General features: G+C 37.5%; 1 protein-coding gene and 1 pseudogene across 4 annotated transcripts; both read right to left on the bottom strand.

The window, feature by feature from the left end:
* Positions 1-4: 4 nt before the first annotated feature.
* On the bottom strand, positions 5-19,410 carry LOC146468546 (putative glycoprotein hormone G-protein coupled receptor). Of its 4 annotated transcripts, none has more exons than XM_085124271.1 (4): positions 19,386-19,410; positions 2,622-2,828; positions 1,815-1,886; positions 5-1,394 (listed from the first exon to the last, which is right to left on the bottom strand). In XM_085124271.1, the coding sequence occupies exons 2-4, from the start codon at positions 2,822-2,824 to the stop codon at positions 26-28; spliced, it is 1,644 nt and encodes a 547-aa protein (XP_084980397.1). In that variant the 5' UTR covers positions 2,825-2,828; positions 19,386-19,410; the 3' UTR covers positions 5-25. The 4 variants fall into 4 exon arrangements, with proteins under 4 accessions (XP_084980397.1, XP_084980396.1, XP_084980395.1 ...); XM_085124270.1 differs by lacking the exon at positions 19,386-19,410 and adding an exon at positions 14,006-14,188; XM_085124269.1 differs by lacking the exon at positions 19,386-19,410 and adding an exon at positions 4,714-6,268.
* LOC146468547 (uncharacterized) lies at positions 10,292-11,792 on the bottom strand (annotated as a pseudogene).
* Positions 19,411-23,859: the final 4,449 nt, after the last annotated feature.

The raw sequence follows: 23,859 nt of genomic DNA, 5'->3' as shown, positions 1-23,859 counted from the left end.
AAAGAGCATTAAACACCTTCTTCGTTTACTTAATATTTGTTGTCATTTTATGAACATGAGATCTCGCGTCAGTTCCTGATCGCGACCTGAAGCTAAGTTGGACCTCAGTGACTGCATTTGCATCCACAAGACGGCGATATCTCTGCCTGATTACAAATTGAAATCTCCTATCTCTAAATGCGTAAAGCAAAGGATTAAGAAACGAATTGATGCTGGAACAAACAGTAGTGAACGAACCCACCAGAATCTCCCTGGCGGAAAGAGAAATGTTTTCAAAAGCCTCGTGTTTAAAAATCCACACCAAACCGATGAAAACTGGCAGAAGAAAAAACAACAAATTGCTAACAACCAAGACTGAAATCTTCTTGGCTAGTTTTCCATCTCTCTTGACACCCATCATATTCCCGGACTTCCTGACGTGAAGGAAGATGTGCAGATACATTGGCAGAGTAATGGTGTACAAAACAAATCCACTCGCTATCAGGCTGGCACTGTAGGCGAATGAATGAGGAATCCCTTTAGCTGGCTGTACAGGAAGACAGTACGTTGTACTGGTGTATGTTCCAATGCCAAAGAAAGGAAGTGAGGCTATCACTATTGCAATTATCCAGGTGATTATCACACTGTAGAAACAAGGCTTAGATGACAACTTGATGGCTGGCCTCATGGAGAAAATTATTGCTATGTATCGTTCAGTTGTCAAAAGCACCGACGATAAGGCTGCGGTGTATTGTCCACAACACCACAAAAACCCCAGAAATGGACATAGATAATCTATCAATCCATAAAACCTCTGGTACGACATTGCATGACGCAAAGATGTAATGACAAGTGAATACACACCAAGAAAGAAGTCGCTAACAGCTAAGTTCGCGACCAACAACATCGAAGGGACTTTCCTCAGAGTCTTTGTAGTCAATGTTGATGTGAATACAATGAAGTTAAATATAAGAAGTAGTGGCGCAAAGAAATACTCAGCGTAGAGAACATTGTTGGCACTATCCCAGCACTGATGCAGAGGAGTTACCGAAATCTCCTTAGCAAAACATTCCTCATTGTCCAACACACACACGGGCAGGAACCCGTTAGCAGCAAAAGTGCGAGACACATTACTGACGGTATAGCGTGACCCACGACAGCGTGACGGCGGATATAAGTCATAGGTTCCATTTCTAAAAAGCGTGACGTTGACGTGAGTTTTGTTTTTGAGCAAGGTGCAGTTCGTGCAAGAGCCACTCCATGTCAACCCAGTAATATTTTGAAGCTTTGGTCCTTGAAGGACGTGTTCTGGTGGAGTGAAAGGGTTACTCGAATCAAACGAAAGAGCCTCAATCGAAGGCAATTCCTGAGAGAGATTCCCCTTCCAAATCTTTAGGTTTTGTAAGCTGATTAGCCTTTGAAAAAAAAAATCAAGAAAATAAATTGGCGTGCAGCGATACATCAAGAAGCACTTTACACCAGCCCAGTAGTATATGAATAAACACCTCTTAGCTAAAGCCATCAGTGTTCATATGTTTTTAAAAAATCGTTCAGAACACAGCTTATAAATTCAGATATAAAATGATTATCTGGTAAATTGTTTTCCGTACAAAGTAGTGTTTGTCCGTACTAACAAACCTTTTTAATTGTTAAGCTGCGCGGGCACGAAATATGTTGTATGCCCAGTGTACCTTGATCGCGTGATCCCACGTTACTTTCCTGTTGCATATCATGCGCATGTGCGAGCTCAGTTTCCGCTGGGCAAGGGTGACACAAGCTCTTAAAGGAGATTAGTAACTCGGGCTACATATAGCTATAGCAGAAAAGCTACTTACAGGTATTTCACGTTTGAAAACTGGATAAACGCTTCTTTTGGAATGATCGTTGTGTTATCATCTATGACTGTCCTACGAATGAAAGGGAAGTGTTTTAGCCATTACATTATTATCGTACATCATTCAGTTTGTCGCCATATTCCACCTTTCGAATTTCATGATGTAACTGTCAGAGCTTTTAGTGGTAACAGCTTTTAGTACCTTGATATTATTTAGAGCAGTTTCCAATTAAAAGTCGTAAGTAATTTGGTAATTGATTTGGTTTTGCTTTATTGTGCTCTTTGGTTAGAAAAACTCGCGCCATTTTCTCAACCAATGAGAAGCAGACCCAAAACCAATCGTGACTCGCTCACACGCGTTTTCCCGCGCTTGGCGCCGTTCACATGTATTTCCTTCGAATTCTGATTGATTCATTGCGTTCTTTACATAGGCTGTGATTGGTCAAAGTAATTACTTTGGTCTTGATTTTATGACATTCAGTTGAAAACTGCTAACTGAAGGAGTTACTCTATTCAAGTAAGGGTATCTTCCTATCTTTTCGTTTTATAATTAGAGATTTTGTGACGGAGGGAACACCATAAAATTAGCAGAAATCTGTATTCGGGTCTTTGATTTTACTTGATATCACACCAAATTATTCTGCAGGCTTTTCCAAATGAATATAGGTCAAAATTTGAGATATGTCTTCAATCTAAACTTATAAAGTATTACTGGCTATTTTAGCTAACACCAGGGTGTAACAAAGGTTAGATACAAAGGTTAAATAGAGGCTATGAGGTACACTAAATATTTCATTTATTAACTTACAATGCGCCAATGAGCTCTGGCTTCCGTATAAAATTCTGCAGGTCATTTCTCAGGTCTTTTGTGCGACAGGTGACTGTCACGTTATAGACTAGATCACGTGAACAATTGCACATTGGCGTGACACATATGTCTGTGACAGATGTTGAAAGAGAAGGTGCGAGAAAGTCGATGACGAAAAGTAAGGTAACGAGTAGTCTATCCATGTACCTGAATAGGAGAGATGATAAAAAAGCGATCAACTTGCATGAAAGCAATAAAGAATATGGAACATTATTCTCATGAAATAACCTGTTAAAGTAAGTAAGCTACAATCCTGGCCAAAAATGTTGGGACGATTTCCAGAACTCAACACGAAATGCCTCCCCGCTCCCCTGCCCCCATGCAGGGTTGTCATGTTGCTGCATGCTGCGTTTATGCACAGTCCGAATGATTTGACTGTCTTTCATCAACATTGCTTGGGGGGAGGGGGGGGGGGAGGATCTTCCAAAAATTCTCAATGACAGCACCACCAAGCTTATGGCGACTGGTTATCATCATGATCATCATCATCATCATCAACATTATTTATTTGCCTTGCTAAAAAAAGAAATCATTCAATTTACAAGTCAAGGTAATGGCGAGGAGACCTCAAGAAACCATATGCCATAAGCACTCGATTGCAAAAACGTTGACACCTGAAAAGCATAAACCATGAACAATGAGACCCACGGATTTGTGGGTAGTGTTTAAAAATTGGCCCTTGTCGGCCAACTTGACACTTTACGAAAGCTTGAACAGTTTCCATCATTCACCACGTGCAACTAATTTTGGTTATCAACTGTCACACGAGAATAGAATATTATGCAAATAAATTTAGTACATAGAAAACTTTTGAATGCAGAGGTCCACACAACGCAGGAATTAAACTTGCTGGTAATTTTGCCGGATCTCTCTTGTGAAAGACCTTGAACGTGAAAATACAAAACTGAATGCAAGGCTGGCACTACGGCAAAGGGCAGATTTATAAGTGGCCAATATTTTGACTAATAGAATTAGTCTTCCTCAGGGCCAGAGCTATATTTTGTATTTTCAAATTTAGTACACTTATACCCATAAAGCCACTGGGTCTCATCGTTCACGGCGGTTTTTAATTTTGTCCATGTATATGTAAATGTTTGTGGAAATTAAGACATTTAAAAATCGTTCGAATGATATTTGCAAACAGATGTTTCATTTAAAAATAAATGAAACTAAAGGAAATTATCAATTGAATTCAGCAGTTTTACTTGGTTTTAAAGGAAACGATGAGCACTTGCTTTAAAAATGCATTGTAACAGTGGAGAGTTGTAAGATTGGCAACTTATTTCACCCATGAGAAGCCTTGTTTTAAGCCGTCGCCGTATTGACTTTTCATACTTGTCAGGCTTAATACAAAATTTCAAATGCAAATGAGAAAGAAAATCCTCTGTACGGGTGCGAGCTTTTTAACTGTGTCGCTTTTGTTCAAAATTAAAGTTCTGCTGCACCCTCAACCCCTTGTTCTGCTAGCGAACGATCGTGCACAGTTGTACAAATGCTTCAGGAGTCACCGTGACAGTTAACTGTGTCGAAAAATAAAAAAAAAACACATGAAGACAGGCCGCTTATGTTACTTCGGTTAGCTGTGTGGATTACGAACAGGTTCAACACAACCACAAGCATTGCTTAAATTGCAAATCAGATAGAACTTTTACTCTGCTTCAAAAGTAACGTCCCTCCACCCCCTTAAATTTTAAGGCACGTAGAGCGCTAGTTTGTGACCACTTAAATAAAAGCTTCTTTTCAGCACTTTTAATGGGATGTGATGCTGCTAATTCTTACATATTTTGGAAAACGAAATCTATTTTTTTCTTGTTTTGATCTAAGATAATTAGGGATTAAAACAAAAAAGAAGTTCATAAACAGTTGCTAAATTATATAATAGAATGAACTAAAGTCAGTTGAAAGTCAACTTATTTCTAGATAACAAAGGCAACCAACAATTAACAGAAAAAACGATGCATTCATATTAGATGCCTTTAAGAAAACATGAATTAATCGATAGAAATCTATCTAAGATGTTAAAGTTCCTTACCCGTTGATAGTGAAACGCAGATACATAACAATATGTCTGGTGATAGAGTATAGATGAACACTGGGTCTTCGCAGAAATCAATAATAGCGATTCGTAATATATGTCCAGAACACACTTTCTAGTGGAAAATTTTAATTAACACGCAGGTCCATATGCATGCTATCCTTTTGATTGACACGAAGATAGCCTCAGTTATTAGCTCCGTATTGGCCCATAAAAACAATTTGCAGTTTAAAGATGCGTGGAATAACAAACCAGATAAGTGATGTTGATGAGACGAAAGGAGTGTGTTTTTGTGACAAAGACCTTAAAGAAAATGACAGCGTTTAACAAACGTATTGTTGATGACAAAGGAGTGTGTTTTGTGACAAAAACCTGCGAAAATGACGGTGTTCGACAAACATATTGCTCGGAAATAAAGAAATAAAGTGACCATTTCGGAGTTTTAAAACCGAGAGATTAGTTTATACGATGGATTTACTCGTGGATGAAAAAAAAAAAAAACAGAAAACTTTACTTCGTCACCGTCCCGGTAGCGCCATCGACATCGTGGTAATGAAGGATGCATTTGATAGTAGCTTTAATTAAAGCAAGTGGTTTGAATGGTCATTCGACGCCGGCCATTCTGGACTTCAACGTGGATCTTTCTAGATCGAATATTTCAATAATTCAATTTCACTGAAAAAGGTGCAGCCAAGTTGCGTGCCTTTTTATCACCCATAAAAGTAAGTCCCAGTGTATACAAAAGAGCTTAACTGACAAATTTACTTTGCTAAGTGCACGCGCGATCGTTTACTGTCATGGAGTAGTCAATGAAAAATTAGCCAATCAGATTCGTCTATTTGTGATAGTCCATGCTGAGTGACAACTACTTCGTTGTATTCATATTTCTCGATTTCTCTTTTCAGTAAGCGAAACAGAAACGTCATGAAGCACAGCAGGAATTTTCCTTTGTCAACCGATTAATTAAAAAATTGTCTTTTAATACAGAAAAGTTACATTCAGTTTGAGAAAACACAACTGAGGAAACCTCGTTATTGTGGCGGGGAGAGCTCCGTTTGAACAGCTTTCTTAAAGTAAATAAATATAACAGAAAGAAAGTAATGACTTCATTACAATAATGTTGCTTGGGTTCACAATATAAAAATATTACGATCCGTTTGCTGCAAAGAAATAAAATTCAGCAATAGAATAACAACTACTTATTGAAATAACGGATGTTTATTACATCAACAAGGCTTCTACGACAATATCACTTCTTGTTTAATATATAAACCTTGTATCATGAAATAACCACTTAATAAAAGCCGACCTGTGCTTTAATTTCGTGTACCAAGTTTCTATCACTCAAAAGAAACGCTGTCAATTAGCTGGCGGTTTTTATTGAAGAAATAATTAAACATTTGGGGTATGTTTTACATCATGTAAAAATCACCAGAAAGGCTGTAGAAATTTGCGGTGGAACTCCACTGGTACCAGTTCTCAGAAAGTTACACTCTTTCGTGTTTCTGTGTAATTCTATAGAGACATAGAAAAGTAGGTATGTTTCTCAAACAACCCTTGCAATTTTTCTTTATCAGAGACAGCTACAGGCAGATCTGTTATAACAAGTATATCATGCTAACAGTCATCAAGTGTCTCCAACGTTATGTTCTAGTTATATTTAAAATCTAAAATAAGCGAGATGTACCCTGTGACAATAAAAAATTGAAACCCTATTTTAATAGGATTTCAACTCAGGGATTTCAATTCAAGGATTTCAATTTAATTTTTTCAATTAGGGAACTGAGGATTTCCATCCCTAACAATTAAAATTGTTACTGAAGGATTTCCTTCAAAATTTTCGTTGGTTTCAAGCCTAAGCCTAATGTTAAAATCTTTCTGTATGCTGACCTCATATATTCAAGCCAACAGCTGCAGCAAATGTCCGTCAATTTTGGTCAGCTTGTAGTTTGTCTTGTTTCGTGAATTCACTCATTTACATGCGACTAGAATAAGGAGGTTAAAGAAATATTAAAATTATCGGCCTATAGGCGGCTGACTAGACAATCTCATTTGTAAATTTTAGCTGTTAATATACAAAAAAACATCCTTGTTAATATAATAGATTTTCAATAAGGCTTTCAAAGGTCTTCAACACCAAGAACCAGAATATTTTACAGCCGGTGACAGATAATTCCTGACAGGTTGATATGGATAGGAATAATAAACTCTTTCGCACCAAAAACCGTCCATAGTATCGAACAAGAACAAGGGAAAACCATGTTTTAAGTTGCATGTATCGGGAAAATAACACTCTACAACACGGACGTACTGCTCAATAGCTTTCATTTGAATGGTCACACTTAAGGATTTCATACACAGACTCGAAAGGTAGAACCACCTTGTATGGCATAATAAACAGCACCACAGGGAAGTACTATTCATTAGCTTTTATATGGTCACGCTTTGGGGTAGGATTTCATCCACAGACTCAAAAGCTGGAAGCACCTTGTACAGCATAATATAATACACAGCACCACAGGAAAGTACTGCTCAGTAGCTTTCATTTGAATGGTCACACTTTAGGATTCATATACAGACTCAAAAGCTAGAACGGTTCCGCTTGAACCCTGCATTTGCGAAGGCGAAAAGATTAAAGATCAAGTTCTATTTTTGGCCGTGAAAATCGACGAAGTGAAAATACGGACCAATAATCAATGTTTTAGATCTTAAATGACGGACTGAATACATGTCCATGCTGGTTCTAAAATATCGCCATGCGGACCTTTTCCACGTGAGAACCTTGACTCTCTTAACTGCTTTGACACCAGTTTAGTTAACACACAAAAAAATAAGTCTAATTATTTGAAACTTTAGACAAATGGAAAGAGATAAGCCAAACGGCCGCAAACGGCAGAAATGACCACGTGACCATCTCACCATCTTATATTTGCCGCTCGCTGTTTTCAGTTTCTTGGTAAAATTGAATAGTTTTGCGTTAGCATCAAAGGTTAGAATTATTTTAGCGCTATTCTCATCTGTGTACTAATTTTTTCAAGAAAAAACAAACACAAATCTCACGTTTGCCGTTTGCCGTAAAGGCGATTCTAAATATCTCTATTATACTATACCTTCGAGTCGAAATTTTCTTTTAAGCTTCTTTTCTATCCTTGCTTCTTCTCGTTTCTCGTAGTTTAATTTTACAACTACGTGACAGAATGAACGAATTGTTAACGAGTCTTATTTGAAAAAAAAAATCAGCTGCTCCACTGGCAGACCACGTACGTAGCATAAATAATACTTAGTTTGTTTAGGAAGTAACGCGACACTATTGAGTACCCGCGCAATATTTGCAGTTTAGTCCAGTTTACCCTTGAAGACGTCATTCGCGTCAATCCTTTCCTCCTTAATTTTAGACTGATTATTTCGACACTGCCACAAATAAAGGCTAAATTGAATGGTACTGAGTCATCTCTTTTAAGTTGATGTGTTACAGAACACTTAACTAAAACGGACATCGGAAGCTGTTGCATTTTCTATATACGTGTGTGTGTGGAGGAAATTATTTAATGCTCAAATAGAAGCATTTTTCTGTCGTTGAATCATTGATTTAACTGGTCCTTCATCTAAGATACGGACAGTCTAGAAGAACTCTACTCGGAATGATAAGTGAAATAAGCGATAGTGATCATATTAACTTGTTTTACTAAAAAGCTGAATCATTAGTTTATGCGATTCTAGAGTTTTAAATGGGATATCGACCATTAATTATTTATTAAAAACTTGATCATTGTATAATACAATGCCAGGGTTTGATTGGCTTAGCGACCATGGTATATGAGCCATTACACCATAGCCGAGAAATAGCGACCATTAAATTGTCTTCTGGTTGTTCTTGCAGAGCGGAATCAGGAAGATCTAGCAATATTTCTTGGTTGTTTAAAACAATTATTCCACTCGCGCTTGTTGGATATGATATTGGCTATCAATCATCTCATATACAATACGCGCTCCTGGATTAATTTTTAATTTTGGAATATTTGAATATCGGAGAAATAGCGCCATTAAATTGTCTTCTGGTCATTATAGCAAATGACATTGCAACGTCTAGCACGAACGATTATGGAATGATCATCCATCGTCTCAGCGTCTCATATCCAACGTGCGCTTGTGTAATATCTGTTTTATTACAGCCTGGGGATACTCGGTTTGAAGGCTAATATTATGGGGAGTTTGCTAGATTTATACTGTATGTAACTGCCACTAGACATTCACCAAGGAGGTCGGGGGTGGAGGGGAGGGAATCAAGTGAATTTTCAAAAGTACAGTTTACTTTTTATAAAGTGGGGTAGAATGGAGGACTTGTGGGCAACAGTATACCAACAAATGGTTTTCAAGGAACCAGATTCACCAGAAACTAAAGGGAGTTTGATGGTTTAATGCATGGTCATTGACAATACGCCAGTGTAATGGCAGTAAACACTACTATTTTTGGTGGGGATGTGCGACTCAGTTCTCGCAACCGGCTGATCAAATTTCAGAACAAAATATGTAATTTTCCTGTACTCCTTTGTAGACCAGGGCCCGATTGTTCGAAAGCCGATTAACGGTAATCCTCGAATAAGCGAAGTTTTCAGCTCGCTCGTTAAAATTGTTTTTAAAATCTAATTTTAAGCCAATGGTAAAGAAAAGTCAAAGTCAAAACTGAGAGACAGAAATCGTAATTAAACTCGAATCAAAATTCTTGTTAATCCAGGATTAGCTTAATCGTGCTTTGAGTTACTCGGCCCAGACCTCTAACATTCAAACTCATTTTCAGACTTAGTTTTTAAAATCCATACAGTGAGTAGCCTCTGAATCTCAGTATTTTTAGACCTAAATTATAGCGTTTGTAAATTTCACAATGGAGAGCTATGTGTCAAGATCGTGACGCCATTGTTGATATTTTTTGATCAAACACTTCACCAATAAAAGAGGGTCTGAATGGGGGGGTGAAAATGTCGGTTGTCGGTTAAAATTTCATTACTTTGTCGGTTGTCGGTTAAGATTTTTGACCTTTGTCGGTTGTCGGTAAATCTCAGTTAATAATTAAAAATACACGTTAATTATTCACATTTATTATGCAATTTGCCCAGTTTTAAGACTTTAAACTCTAGACGAAGTGTAATACTTGTAATAATTCATTATTTGTTTTCACTTAAACCTCGTTAACGCTGTTTTTTTAATTTAGCAACGTGCTCATCTACCCCACCTTTGTTTGCAAATCTAGTATACCGATAAAATTCACCAAAGCTTTTATTATAGATGTGAATTTGTTTCCTGTCGACTACGGGGCATCGAAGTAAATCAAGAGAGGTAAATTCTACAAAGAATGGAACACCTACTCTAGCGCCTGGGATAACTAATTTTAATTTGTAAGCTACGGAAGTCTTTTTTCCGAGACGTCCACAAAAACTCACTACACTTATTATTCAACGGCTCTCGTGGCTTTTCTGCGAGGTTTCTTTTTTTTCTCTTTTTTTTTTTTCGCCAAAAATTTGGTTGTCATACGTATCAATCTGCACCGTTAAATGGATATTTTAACTGTTAGTACCTCTTACATGTCGAGACGCACAAATGCACGAACAGCCCTGCCGGATCGGGTAACACACGCTCTGTTGACAACCTCTGGATGTTCTTCAAAATCTGATTCCTCGTCATCCGAATCTGTCTCATACTCATCGATTTGTACTTCTCTGTGATCCTCAAACACCTCAGTAACATTCCCTTCGTCCACAAATTGTATGCTGACAACGCGTTGTGCATTTGCTGACGATACAGTGTTTTCTTCAGGATATCGAAGCCTCTCTTCAGACTCGTCGGTGTGGTGAACGGCGTAGACAGCTGGCGGCAAGGCCCCAGCCTTATCTTTTGTGGTCTCACTCCTAACCGTCCATTGGCGTACTGGTCTGTAACTCTCTAGCCACTCTTTGATCTGTCCTTCCATCCCTGGTGTTATGTCCTCACTTGGCAAAGGTGTCATGGTAGCTATAGCAGAAAGGGGCATGGCGGATTGAGGTACCGGATAGTAGGATTTGTCATGCGTGTAGTACTTTGCTGCCCATCTAGATGTGCGCTTCCTTGCAAATTGTTCCAAAATCCTGGGCATATGTAAGTACCGTAAATGTCTCGTGTTTAAGGTGCGAAACAGCGTGTAAATTTTCCACTACTGTTGTGAGCAACGTTTCGAGCAGCAGATCATCTACAAATTGGGGGTTAATGTCCACCACGTTCTTGTATAGCCTCTCTATGCCCTTTTTAAGCAAAGACACAGATACTTGCGTCTTCTGTGATACAGTTCCCTGTGGACCATTGGTTGCAGACGTCTCGCTCAACTGGTAGCGTTCTTTCACCTTACTCACAGTGTCTTTTACATAGCTGTCAATCTTTGTCACGTTCTCTTTTGCTTGTTTCAAGGACACTCCGTCTGGTTTCATACCCTTAGAATGAATTCCAAAGGTATCGTAAAGGGAGCCAAGAATCCCCAGAAAAGATACCGTTTCTGAGAGGCTCGTCACTATCTTCAGTTTTCCAGCGGAAACATCTGTAACAAACAAGTTCTTGTCTAGAGAGCATATCCCTTCGATTTGTTTGAATGAGCACGAGTCTTGTGTCCCATCGGAAGAACTGTTGTGGCCACTTCCTACCAAAGTCCTAACCGATTTATCATCAGGGTTGTATTGCATAACCTTTCCCGCCTTTGTATCAGTGTAAACTACCCTCCCGTTCAAGGTGCATACTTGGTTTACCTCAGAGCAAGGAAGAGTCGAGTTGCATACAGCTTTGGTCACTGTCTTTGCGCTAAGTTCACGTTTATAAAGCCCACCATGGCTCGAGGCTCCTGAGAAGAATGCACATTGGTCAAGTAGAGTAATAGACAAAAGATTTATGATGCTGGATGGATAGGCAGTGAATTTCGTAGCATTGCCGTGAATGGTCACTCCATCAAATGTCAATGTTATCTGATAGACATATTGACTCTCGTCATCGCTACAACATAACAAATCATTGCTTGCAGCATAGACAGCAGAAGGCTTACCAAGACGATTAGGATGCATCTGGACGTGTTCTGCACAGTCCGTGTTCTTAGAAATGGCACCCAAGTGGTCCTTAAGGCTTTCGCGCAAAACGGGAACCGTTCCATCCGTTGGGAGAGATAGTGCCTCTAAGTGCCTCAGAAGTTCAGCTCGTCGCTTAATATTATTTGAAAGCCTGGTTTTCAGAAACGAATAAATTTAAGGGCGTGTATAAATAAACAGGATCTTTAATATGTTAAGCTACACTGTTGTTCATTCACCAATTAATCAGAAAGAAGCTGATAAACTGATTTACTCGCTACTTCTTTGTAGAGATTTTTCTTCTCAATTTTCGCATTCAAATGGACGGTGAAAAAGAAAAAAAACATTCCGCTCCACAAAACAACAAACAAAAAACGGTGGAACCAGAGTTTAACCACGTTAATATTTGAGCTTAATATTTAACTACAGAACTAGAGTGATTCATCAAACTCCGCTGCACGCGTTCCACACTTACCGTTGAGCTCACTGCTACTTTCATCCGATATTAAATTTGGAAGTTCAAGCTGCCATTGCCCATCCGTCACAATTGTAAAATTTTAGCATTTGCCCGCAGGCGATTTCGCCAGGCGAAATTAACTTTAACGAAAATGTGCCTGCTCTTTTAGTCCTAAAAACTCCGTAAGATGTTTTTTTAGTTCAGATACTCCTCTATGAGCTTCTTTGTCTACTGGGACCCTGCTTCGATGACGTTCGATGGCGACTTCTTCACCTTTTCGAAAAAGACGCACGATGACTTTAGCAATCCCAGTCATGACCCGACCGCATGAACAAACAACGAGCAATAAAAAGACAACAGCAGGGCGTCTCGCCGGCTCGATTGTGATCCGCTGTTCTTGAAATGAGACAGCAGGGCGTCTTGTCAGCCTGATTACGAGCCGCTGTTCTAGAAATGAGCCCACGCTGCTCACCGAAAAGAAGGATCCCGTGGATTTAAAGTAATTTGAAGACGAGAAATTCTATAATTCGGCTAAATTTGGAATTAATGTGGTTACGTCGGGTGAAGAAGGATTTTCTGAGCTAGAAATCATCAAAATGCTGTTCTTTCTGAATACAAACATCCCTATCACGTCTGACCATGTCGGCTATCGGTTAGAATTTATTTGTCGCTAGTCGGTAATTTTTTCCCCGTTTCGTCGGTAGTCAGTAATTTTTTGCGCCCTTTGTCGCTAGTCGGTTAACCCCATTTACACCCTCATAAAAATATGATTTAACTAGAAAGACGATATCAAAATTTATTTTACAACGGTTTTTATACCTAAATTCTTTTGCATATAGAAGAGAATTCAAACATATTAATTCAGAATGTTTTGAAAATGTTCAAAATGTTTTCATAAACATTTCGTGCAAATTTGACAATGAAGAGCCATGCATGTGTCAAGCTTATGACGTCATTATTGGTATTTTTTCATCAAACACTTCACCAAAAAAAACTATAATTTAATTTGAAAGACGATATCAAAATTTATTTTACAACGGCTATTTTCAAGGAATTTTAGCTTACTTTCGTTTATATATTTAAGAATTTTTTTTGTCAAGCTGAGTTTCATGTTTGCAACGGAAATACGCCTTGAACAATTTGAAGTTGATCTCCTCATAGCATATGTTAATCGGGCTGTCATTGATGTCAATAAAACACAAAAACATATGTCAACAAAAATTGTCGGTATTCTTTGAAGCGTTGGAGAGCAGAACATTTATATATCATGTCTGAATTAAGGAGGGTGAAGTTTCAAATTACTAACGTCAAAGGCTCACTGTTCATAAATAAATATAGTGGCATTAAATTTGTTTTCATTTCTTCTAGCTTGTACAGTCTTACTTTTTAAATAAAGCTTGTGAGAAACGTAAGTCGCGAAAAGCTTATTAATTCAATAATCCAATAAACATTTTATTCTACACAAAAGCTCAAAATTCTTAAAACATACTGATATGAAATAAACTTACCAAAGCATGACTATAAATTTGAAATTTCATTAAAGTTTCTTTATCCTTTAAGTTAGTAAATTCTGAACAAAGCATCACGACATCTTTGCCCAGATTATCACTTATAGTCTTTGGTATGGCAAGAAAACGATTGACCAAAAATCAGTAGAATTATTCAGCTATAATGCCTTTTTTACATTGTGATATGTAATATGCTTGGCGATGAACAATCAATAGCGTATTGATCGAAAGATGTCATACGGGCTTACCTTAAAGTGTCTCCTAATTCAAGCTTCTTTTTAGTAGAATTGAAGCTTCGCTGTTCAGCCAACTAGTGCACAAAAAGACCTTCGTTAAAAATTATTAGCTAAAAAATATTGAAATTGCACCACCAGGTTTGCTGTTCAGAAATAAACATGTTATGCTTCACAAATGAATACAATGATTCAAGTATAACGTTAATGGCCGAGCGGACCTTTGTTGACATAATTCACAAAACCACAATTGGATAGCACTTTGTGGGCGAGCAAAAACGTCCATAATACAACAAAAAGCTGTCATATTAGGGCAATGCTGAATGACAGGCGAGCAAAAGTATTTCAAACAACGTCCATTAACCGGAAAACGCAAGCTTGCATCTCACATCGGAAATCAATGTTACTTTTTAGCAGTTTTTAGTTAAGTTTAACAAAAAAATAAAGCCATTTGGCGACCACCAACTTCAGTGATTTTGATATTTTTTAACGATTTATGCTAATTAAAATTTTCGGCATTTTCGAACCGAACTAAATTTAATTAAATCTGATAATAAATTGCTGCGTAAAATATTAACAGTATCTTAAGAACTGTAGCCGAAGTGCAAAACACTAACGTGTTCCCGTTATAGAATATTTTTTATTTATTCGGTCTATTTATTTATCACATTTGCCAAGCGTACAGAAATAGAGTTATCACAAAAATATATTGAAATAAGGAGATGGTGCATTTAGGCAACAAGTTCAAGTTCAAGTTTATTTTTGCCACTTTAAATGAATGAACACGTGAAATAATGATAAAATAGAGACGGCGAGAAAGCCCATGAGAAACCACAAGGCTGTTTTTAATAATGGGCTCCGTCCTCCCTCTATTATAAAGAAAACAAATGACAAATCAATGCATTTCACCCAAAATCTCTTCAGAAAAAGGAAAATTTGAGTTATTGATTCAAAGAAATAAGGAAAAAAATTGTAAGAGAATTGTAAAACTTTGTAGTGCCTTGATAGGAAATTGTCTTAGTTTTAGAGGGACATAGAAAGCATTCAAGCTTGTAACTATGGAATTGTATATTTAAAGGAAATATGTTATCAAATCAGCTTTCTTGCAGGCAAGAACGTTTTGATATAAATGTCCATTAACCTGATTGTAGCAGGCATATGTCATAAGAGGTTTGCATAAGTTATTTACTTCTTTTGTCGAATTTGGCATGAGAACTGAATGAAAGCCTAAATGCAAACTGCCTGTGGGATGAATCGCATCTTAAATAGCTCTTCAGATAACCCTGCAAATGCAAACATCAACGAGCTATTTTAAAATGCTAGAAAAACTCGCGGAAAAATTCCATATTTCAACCAGTCAAACTATATATTTCTCGAAGTAAATAGGAAAATCGTGCCATCCTCGAGTTGAAAGATATACAAGACGAGTTTATAATTAAGAACATTTCAGATTTTACTTTTCATTCAAACGTTGTTCGTGATTGTATTTAAGCATCTATTTATACAGGATTCCGCTGAAATACGCTTTTTCTGATGTAGGTTCCCGTTTAAACATCTTACGTTATCAGCTAAGCTTGTTTAGAATACATTCAATAAATAAATTTTCACCCTCAATTTTAGCAACCATGCCGGCTCATTTCCTTAAGACTTCCTCTTGTGCAAAGCCAGTCATTATAGGTTTTCTTGTTACTTGAATTTGACTGAGCTTCTCAGAATTGACTAATATAATTCAAGATTTATTTTAAGCGCAATTAATAGCCCTTGAAGACACAAAGGGAAACTGAAAAAAGAAACAGTTTACGAAAGGGCTAGCGACTTAAGTGGCACGGTTATCGGTTACAAGGCGAAGTAACTTTCGAACCCCTGTACCAAATGCAAATTAAAAGCTTCCTTCCTCAGTTCGTCAATTTGTTTGCTTTTGGCGTTTAATTCACCTCGCATTTCAAGTGGTCGCACAAAAGGGGAAGATTTACAAAAATAAATAAATAAATAAAAAAAAAAACATTTTGGGACTCCAAAGGCCGGCAGGCAGTCGTTGCCCGCATTAACGAGTCTGGCGAGGTGGTGCACCGGATTAATAACCGGGATACTCGTAAACGGCAGTGCCATTATAAGACATTTATACCAAGAAAGCCGGGTAGGCTCAATTTCGATTCACTTTGTGCTTACTAACTGGCGTGAAATCCAGCCTTCAAGCCTTAAGATTTGTCTTAGTATAGATATCAAGGGGAAATTCGGGCTTCTCGAGTCTCACCTGTCCGAAGCTGAAGAAGAAATGCGACGTTGAGTATACCTGAATGTTTCGATGTCTGCCGTTTTTCAGTGTTTAGTGAACAGAAGGCAACGTATTTTTGGTCCTGATACCTGTACTGGTCGCTTTAGAAATTCTAAGTTTAAATAGGGTATTTCCCTTTTAAAAGTTTTCGTAATATTTCTGATTTAAGCATCTTTAACAATAGAGCAAGACACATTCTGAATCGGTTCAAGAGTAAGCGCATTGTTTTATAGGGTCAGTCGAAACTCGCTCTTTGTTTGTCTGGTTAAATCATTGCCTGTTGGCATAAACGCATTCCGCTTTACCAGTAGTGTTCAAGGTTGTTAAATATATTACTTACAATAATTCTCTTTAATTCAGTGGGTCAGACATTTTAAACTTATTTGTCATTTTTTAAACCGACGAAGGCCGAAGATTTTCGGTCGAAACGTCTTGTTAAGTTTTTACAAACGTTTGGTTTTTGACGTTTTACAAGTCAGTGTGATACACATTTTACATTACATTATGTCCATTCCTGACTGCAATTTCAGTACATATCATATATTTACTACTAAGCTACCAAAGTGTGATCAACTGATCTTTGAAAAATCAGCATCGTTACAAAAAGTACGGTGTGTTAATGCTGTTTTGAAATTGTCTTGTCAACACTGATACCCTTCTCTCTGAGAATTGACTTACAATTAAATAACATCCTTTCGCCCATTGCCTCGTAAGGCATAATAGTATCAGGTAGTTAAATCAAACATCACAGGCTTACCTTAAATGCGATCACCTTCCGTGACTTCCTTTTCGTTTGAAAGCTTTTCTTTATTTACAGCCGGTCATTACATAAAACTGAGAACTTCCCCTCATAAATTTGCATGAGTAAATACTTCTCAATCTATCTAATCTTTCAATTGATCACATATTTCATTTCCATTTTAGTTTATATTTAGTACATCATTAACCTTTGAACAAAACTTTCAAGCATCAGTCGTTTCGTAGAGGTGTCCGTTTGAATTCACTCCTGAGTGCAAATGCGCAAGTTTCGATACAATATTCATGCTCGACATTCTGAAAAACGTAAATCCTTTGACTCCTTCGACGATAGGAATTTCTTTTCATATCGTGAGACTCTCCGATAGCATTGTTTTAATTTAATAAGACGAAAACATATAGAATTTTAAAATGATTTGGGTTATTAAGTATCGCTGATTGATAACACGGATCGTGTGCGCTATGCTTTGAAAGTAAAATTAATTCCGGTTATTTTATGACAAACGCCGACTTTGACATCAGTTTTCAACCGGAAACATTAAAGTTATCTTGTAGCAGTTTACTACTTGTCCGCGTTATCAATGACTGATAAACACTGTTGTACTGTTCTTATCTCGCACGTCTCATACTCTGATTGGGTACGGTGAACAAAAGATTATGTAAAACAGCAAAGGACATTACCCAACATTATCATTACACGCATTTTAAACAAAAAGTTATGTATTCAAGACATTATATTCTTCCCTTCAAGACACTGAAGTAATATGCTCATCCATTCTTATATTCCCGTCTTATTTTCACCACTTTAATCTCCAATATCAACAATTATTAAATACCAGGTCATTGTATTCCAGCAATTTGATTGGCTTAGCGTCCATGGTATATGAGCCATTATACCATGGCCGAGTTGGATATGAGATGATTACAGCCAACTCTGCGCTACTCACAGGCAGCGCCTTGTTGGCTATCTATCATCCCAATTACAACGCCACTCCTGGAATAATTGTTAAAAGGGAAGTATCATGGGTTTTTTTTTTACCTCTTTTGGTAAAAATGGTGAAATAAGACCTTCACTTTGCTACAAAATAATTTTTGAACAACGAGAGGAGAGAAATCAACTCAATTCTTGTCAGGAACAACTCGTACTCTGTTCTAGCACATTTTGGAAACAAAAATACGAAAACTTGAAAAACATTAGCCTAACATTTTTCAAGTTTCAATCCACTCCGATCTACTCTGTCGCTGGCCAGGGGCACTAATCGACAAGATAACAAAAGTATAACAAAACTAGACAATTATTATTTTTTTGTTTTTGTTGTCAGACAAACATTTTTGAGTTTTGAAATGACATCAAATTTCCGTGATACTTCCCCCTAAAGTACACTATGCTATTTCTTACGGAACTACCTGGGAGAATTTCAAATGGACCAAAGAGTTTTACCAAAGTCACTTATTACTAATATTGCTTAGCCGGTTCATCCTCCTACGTGACTACATCTCTCTAAAAAAATGGATTTTCTGTCATCAATAAATGAGCTAATTGTACACGGGGCTTCATTGAAGAAATTAGGACTTTTATCCTGCAGGCAGTTGTACAAGATATAATTTCCGCTTAGTCCTGTGCAAGTTTTCACGTACATTCGTTTTGGTGTTCTTTCTTCTTCTTTTTTCAGTTTTTTCAGCATCTGGTTCAATCAGATTTGTCAGTTTAAAGTCTTTGAACAATTCTTTCTTAAAGCAAGTAAAGTTTGGTCGAAAGAGAAAACGCATCTAAAGGTTTCGTCGGCAAAACAAGTCAAGTTTGGTTTTGTCAGTCGTCAAAGAAAACGAGATTGATTCTGAAGTGCGTACCAACCCCCGAAAAGAATCGCTACACTTTGGATCACTCTGGATAGGGGAGAATAGAACTTTTTCTTGTTCAAATCGTGTTCATTGTTTGTAAATATTAAATTGACCGCAAAGCCCACAGGGGATGATCAATAAAGTATGTATGTAATAGTTTTCTTCTTGAAATTATTTCCGTGGTAGATATTATCGTATTAGGCCACAAGTTATACATACATGCATCTCGAAACACTGATGAATTACACCGGTTTCCGAATAATTCCCAAGGCTGCACTATAAAATATCGCCAGAAATTATGAACAGCTTCAAATTTCTTGGAACTTTCGACCCTTTTAAACGGACACTGTCACGGAGATTTTGCTGTGTTTTGGCCAAAGCTGTTCAAATATTTGACGAGAAATCGCTTCTTTAACGTGAAATTATCTTAGAGCGCCGGGAGGAAAATATGAAATGATTTCTCCGAAAAATAATAATTTATAATCATCAGTACAATAATTTTTGATGTGGCAAATTCCTTACCACAGTTATCCAGCGCGATATTTTCTCCAACTTTAGAGAGTGTCTGAATCCGGCTAATCTAAATTAAAGAGTTCTCTGTGAGAAACGCAACTTAAAACGTCGATTGAAGTTAGTTAACATTGCTAAATTAAGAGTACTGTTTATACTCTAGTAGCCAAATCTATTAGTATGTTAATATTTATTGCTTGTGAATTTATCTTAAAAGCCCACAGGGGGTGTTAGTTTCCTTCTTGAAATTACTCCCATATTAGATTATATCGTATTGGACCGTAAGTTATACATACACATATCTTGAATCAGTGATGACTTACAAGTGTTTCCAAAAAATTGCGGGAAAAATTGCCAAGTCTGTACTATAAAACATCACCAGAAATTATAAACCGCTTCAAATTACTTGCGATTTCAACCCTTTTAAGATCTTTAAAAATGTCATGTATTGAGATATAGCTTGACCTTGTAAGAGCTTCGTAACCTAAAGCCTATCTCAATATGGCTCTTCGCCACATAGTCATTATTTATTCAACACCATAAACTGTGCAATAATGACCGAAGCGTCTCATAACTTATAGTGCTATGGCTGAAAACAATAAAAAATAAAAATTAAAAATATGCGGTCAAGGTTTCGTCCCAGGAAGATTCCAATGTAATTGCCCAACAAAAACATGTTATCATCTAAGTTATACCCAAATCCAATGTCTCAATTGTCTTCCATTTTTTGCCTCGTTTTCACCATAATTGATAGACAGACTGGATAGACAACGATTTCGACTGCAAAAAGTTGCTTCTTTCCTCCGTTTTGCCAATAAAACATGCAAGAAAAATACAGGCGTGTATTTAACGGATGAATGGCCAACGGTCTGCAGTGGTATAACAAAACTCTTTTCACATTTCGCTTTGGAAAGAAAAAAAAAAAAACCTGATGACACTTGAAAATAGCAAGACCGGTAAATTTAAACGTTATATCTTGGCAAGATGAACTGGAGTAAATTTCGAGGTTTTTTTTTTCATACATTCAAATAAAAGCTACCCTGTCGGAAATCAATAGGGTCTTCTTTTTGCAAGATATTTCATTCCGAGTTCACACAGTATATGATAACTTCATATTTTCTTAATTAACAAATTAAATTCACAGGTTTTGTCCAACCTAATGATGTTGACTTTTGTAATATCAACGGCTTTTCTAGCTCGCTAAGTGGGCAAATTTCAAATTTGAATCCTACGTTAGTCGACTGCTTTAAATTGTACACCGACCCTTTTTCAAGGAATTAAAAGGGGGAAAAACGGAAAATTACCTTTTTGAGAACCACCCGCTAGCATGAAGCTCCGTGTTTGTCTCGACTTTCCTCGGGCAAAACGAAGAACTAATTAGAACGTAAAAGCCTCGCGTTCGTTTAGCAGGTGTTTTCATTTATTTAACATTGCCATCCATTATCACATAAAGGGCGTCCCTCTGAGTCACGGGGAAGGAGTTCAGAATGGCCCGACTTAGAGACGATTGTGCCGCAGTTTTCTACAGCAAAAAGGCACGACATAATAAGAGCTAGAAATTAAAGCCGTTTTTCCGGGTGTGAAGAGAGATATTTATTTTCATTTAACAAACGTGCTGACATTGGTCTAAGGCTAATCTTCGAGTGTTAATATTTAATGATTTGTTTACACCATAACGTGTTTTCCTCCTTACAGAATTTACTTAGTGTCACGCAAGGAAGATTTATCGGCAATTATCGCTACTTCTGCTTCGATCTTTACACTTGACATTTGCCGCCATAATTCGGGGTAGGTCTCTGTGGTTATTAACGTTAAGACGTTTTGTTGCCGGCGAGGGTCACGAATTTACCAAGTTTGTCAAGCTTGCTGGTACGCCGCATCTTAAAAACCCGTCGTAAGTGAACTATGGGTGTTGACGATTTGCAAGAAAATCCACTGGGATAAACCAGGACATCCAACGAAAATATTGAAACAAAATACTTACATTGTTGTCTCGAGCTCCTGTGTTCACAGATCGCTTTGTCCTTTACGGTATATTTTTGTAAAGTTTGATCTGTTCGCAAGCATGGGCTGGAAATTGAAGTTGCAGAAAGTTTTAGGGGCCGGGGCGGAATTTCATTCCTTGCTGTTGTTTAATGGCTTTACGAAATTACTAGCTGACCTCAGTTATATCACATTTTTAACGACATCTCTTCGAAAACGAAAGGGGCTTGTTTTAGAGTTACAAAATTTTGAACTTGTATTTTGCCGAATTTTAATACTTGCTGTTGTTGGCTTAACGAAATTGCTAGCTGACACTATTTCGCATTTTTAACGACAAAATTGACTCTTCGAAAACGAAAAGAACTTGTTGTTTTAAGGTGTTACAAAATTTTGAACTGACATTTTCCCAAAGAAAACTTGAGATTTTCTGCACAATTAATATATACATATCCACCGAAATTAACCGTTTGGTACCCAATAAACTTTGAATAATGATAAGACCCACGCTAGTCTTTATTGGAACGGGAGAAAACAAAGGGTGCGAAATTTTCCCAGGCACCGTTTTGTGCAAATGGTTCCGTTCTTTCAACTGTTTTAATGGAAATGATTTTCATTGCGCAACAGCAGAAGTTGGTTCCTCTTGGCAGCCTATTTTAATGGTTCATCAAACGGTGCAATTGTGTCGGCGGTACTTCAAATTAGTTTCTCGTAACCCAAACTGCCTTCTTTAACAAACGTATAATTTCAGAATATACAATTAACACAAAATTTAACCATAAAATGGGGCAGATGGTGTTATGATATCCTTATATATTTTCCCCGTTTGCAATAGTGATTTTTTCATGCAATCAGTTTCTTTGACTTGGCCGAACAGTGGTTGATATGACGATTTTATTTTTGCCGATTGTTAAAAAATGGTCATTTCATGTAACCAGTTTCACCGAAAAAGGTTATTTGATGACCCATTTTCTTTCTGTTTGCTGAAGAGTTGTTGATATTACAGCAGTTTGTCAAAAAATAGTAATTTATGTTGACACACTGTCATGCAGTAAGGGAGCTCCGCGTGAGTCCTGAAGATGATATGATGTCCGGGCAATACGCGTGTTTGGGATTTTTAGCGGGTTTTCATAGAAATTGCACTAATAAAAACGTCCTAGTTGACAATTTAAATGCTAAATTAAACTTTCTACTTAAACAACAAAGATCTCTATCATTTTTAACCATAGTAATGAGTTTGTATATTGTAGTATAATTTCCTAGTGTATCTGTAATTTATGCATGATTTTTTCTTTTCTTTTTATGTATTTTTTGTATTTATTTTAGTCTTGAGGGCTACAAGTTTATTAGTATTAGGGCTTTGTTATGTGTTACCCACCCCAAATAAGACTCTACTCAGGCTAAATAATAATAACCTAAAAAGGTGGGGCGCTAGCTGTCGGCTTAGAATGCAACTTCTCAACCTCCAACGTATGACGTTGAGGGAGTGGAGGCTGGGAAAAGTGTTTGTTTCCCAGAGATGTATCTGCTGTTGTGAGAATCGAATAGTTGACATTTTTGACAGTGAACATTTGGTTGATTTTTTATTGCGTGATGACCTCATCACGTGACCAGTTGAAAAGCATGTACACAAGAAAACGTGGTAAATACGATTTGTGAGACGATTTACCAGTTAGAATTCGACGACAGTTGTATGCGAGAATGCGATAGAGGTGAAACGATTTGTACCAGTACGTTATCGACGATTAACACGTTTAAGAAAACACTACAAGACTCGATATCCGTTTATTACAGCTGCCTGAAAGGCTAACCAGCGATCACACCCTCCCTCCCTAAAAAACTTAGACGCCTAATCGCAGGTTAGTGATAGGCAAGAGAGGTGTACAAGCAACATCGCCGAGCTCGTTTATGATTGGCTCCTATTTGACATGACAAACCGCCATAAAACACTTCTGCGACGGCCTCAATAGCATCAGATCAACATGAAGTTCAATTAAGCCTTTGACGTAATGTCTAGTTTTGATGAAACCAGTGTGGTTATCAAGCCTCAACAGTTTTATCGGCACAGCTTCAAGGTAGTAATTTGATGTAGACCTCAACTGGCGCTTAGGCACATGGCGAATAGCTCCTTTATGCAAAGGGAAGCCGTATTGTCAAGAAAGCACTCCTAATACAGATTGGAGTCGAGATTGTATGGGACAATCAACGAATGAATGGATCTTGGGACGCGTATCTGGCATCCCCCGCAGATTTTGCAAGGGCGGATAATATCGTCACCAACTTGGCAAAGGAGAAAGAGAGCCTGAGATCGAGATCGTCGAACGCACTCCCTTATCTTAGATTATTACTAGTTTTAGATTCGATCCTGCATGCAACTTGTAGCCAATACAGGTCTCTCAAAGCGGGAAAACCCTTGTACGAGTCTAAAAGTTTGTAGGAGTATCAAAAAGACCGACGGTCCAAATGCATAACGGGGTTAGCTTCTAAATCAAACTGCGGTACTGCG

Source organism: Pavona decussata, unplaced genomic scaffold (assembly GCF_977016875.1).
Source record: "Pavona decussata unplaced genomic scaffold, jaPavDecu1.1 SCAFFOLD_130, whole genome shotgun sequence".
In the NCBI taxonomy this organism is placed as follows: Eukaryota; Metazoa; Cnidaria; class Anthozoa; order Scleractinia; family Agariciidae; genus Pavona; species Pavona decussata.
This window is presented reverse-complemented; position numbering and strand designations above follow the sequence as displayed.

Bases quoted from the DNA above. Each gene is read 5' to 3' on its own strand.
- LOC146468546 (XM_085124269.1), bottom strand. From the start codon at position 4,739: ATGTATCTGCGTTTCACTATCAACGG. The intron at 2,829-4,713 runs GTAAGGAACTTT...TCTCCTATTCAG, and splicing joins CTGCGTTTCACTATCAACGG to GTACATGGATAGACTACTCG. The intron at 1,395-1,814 runs GTAAGTAGCTTT...TTTTTTTCAAAG, and splicing joins TTTTCAAACGTGAAATACCT to GCTAATCAGCTTACAAAACC.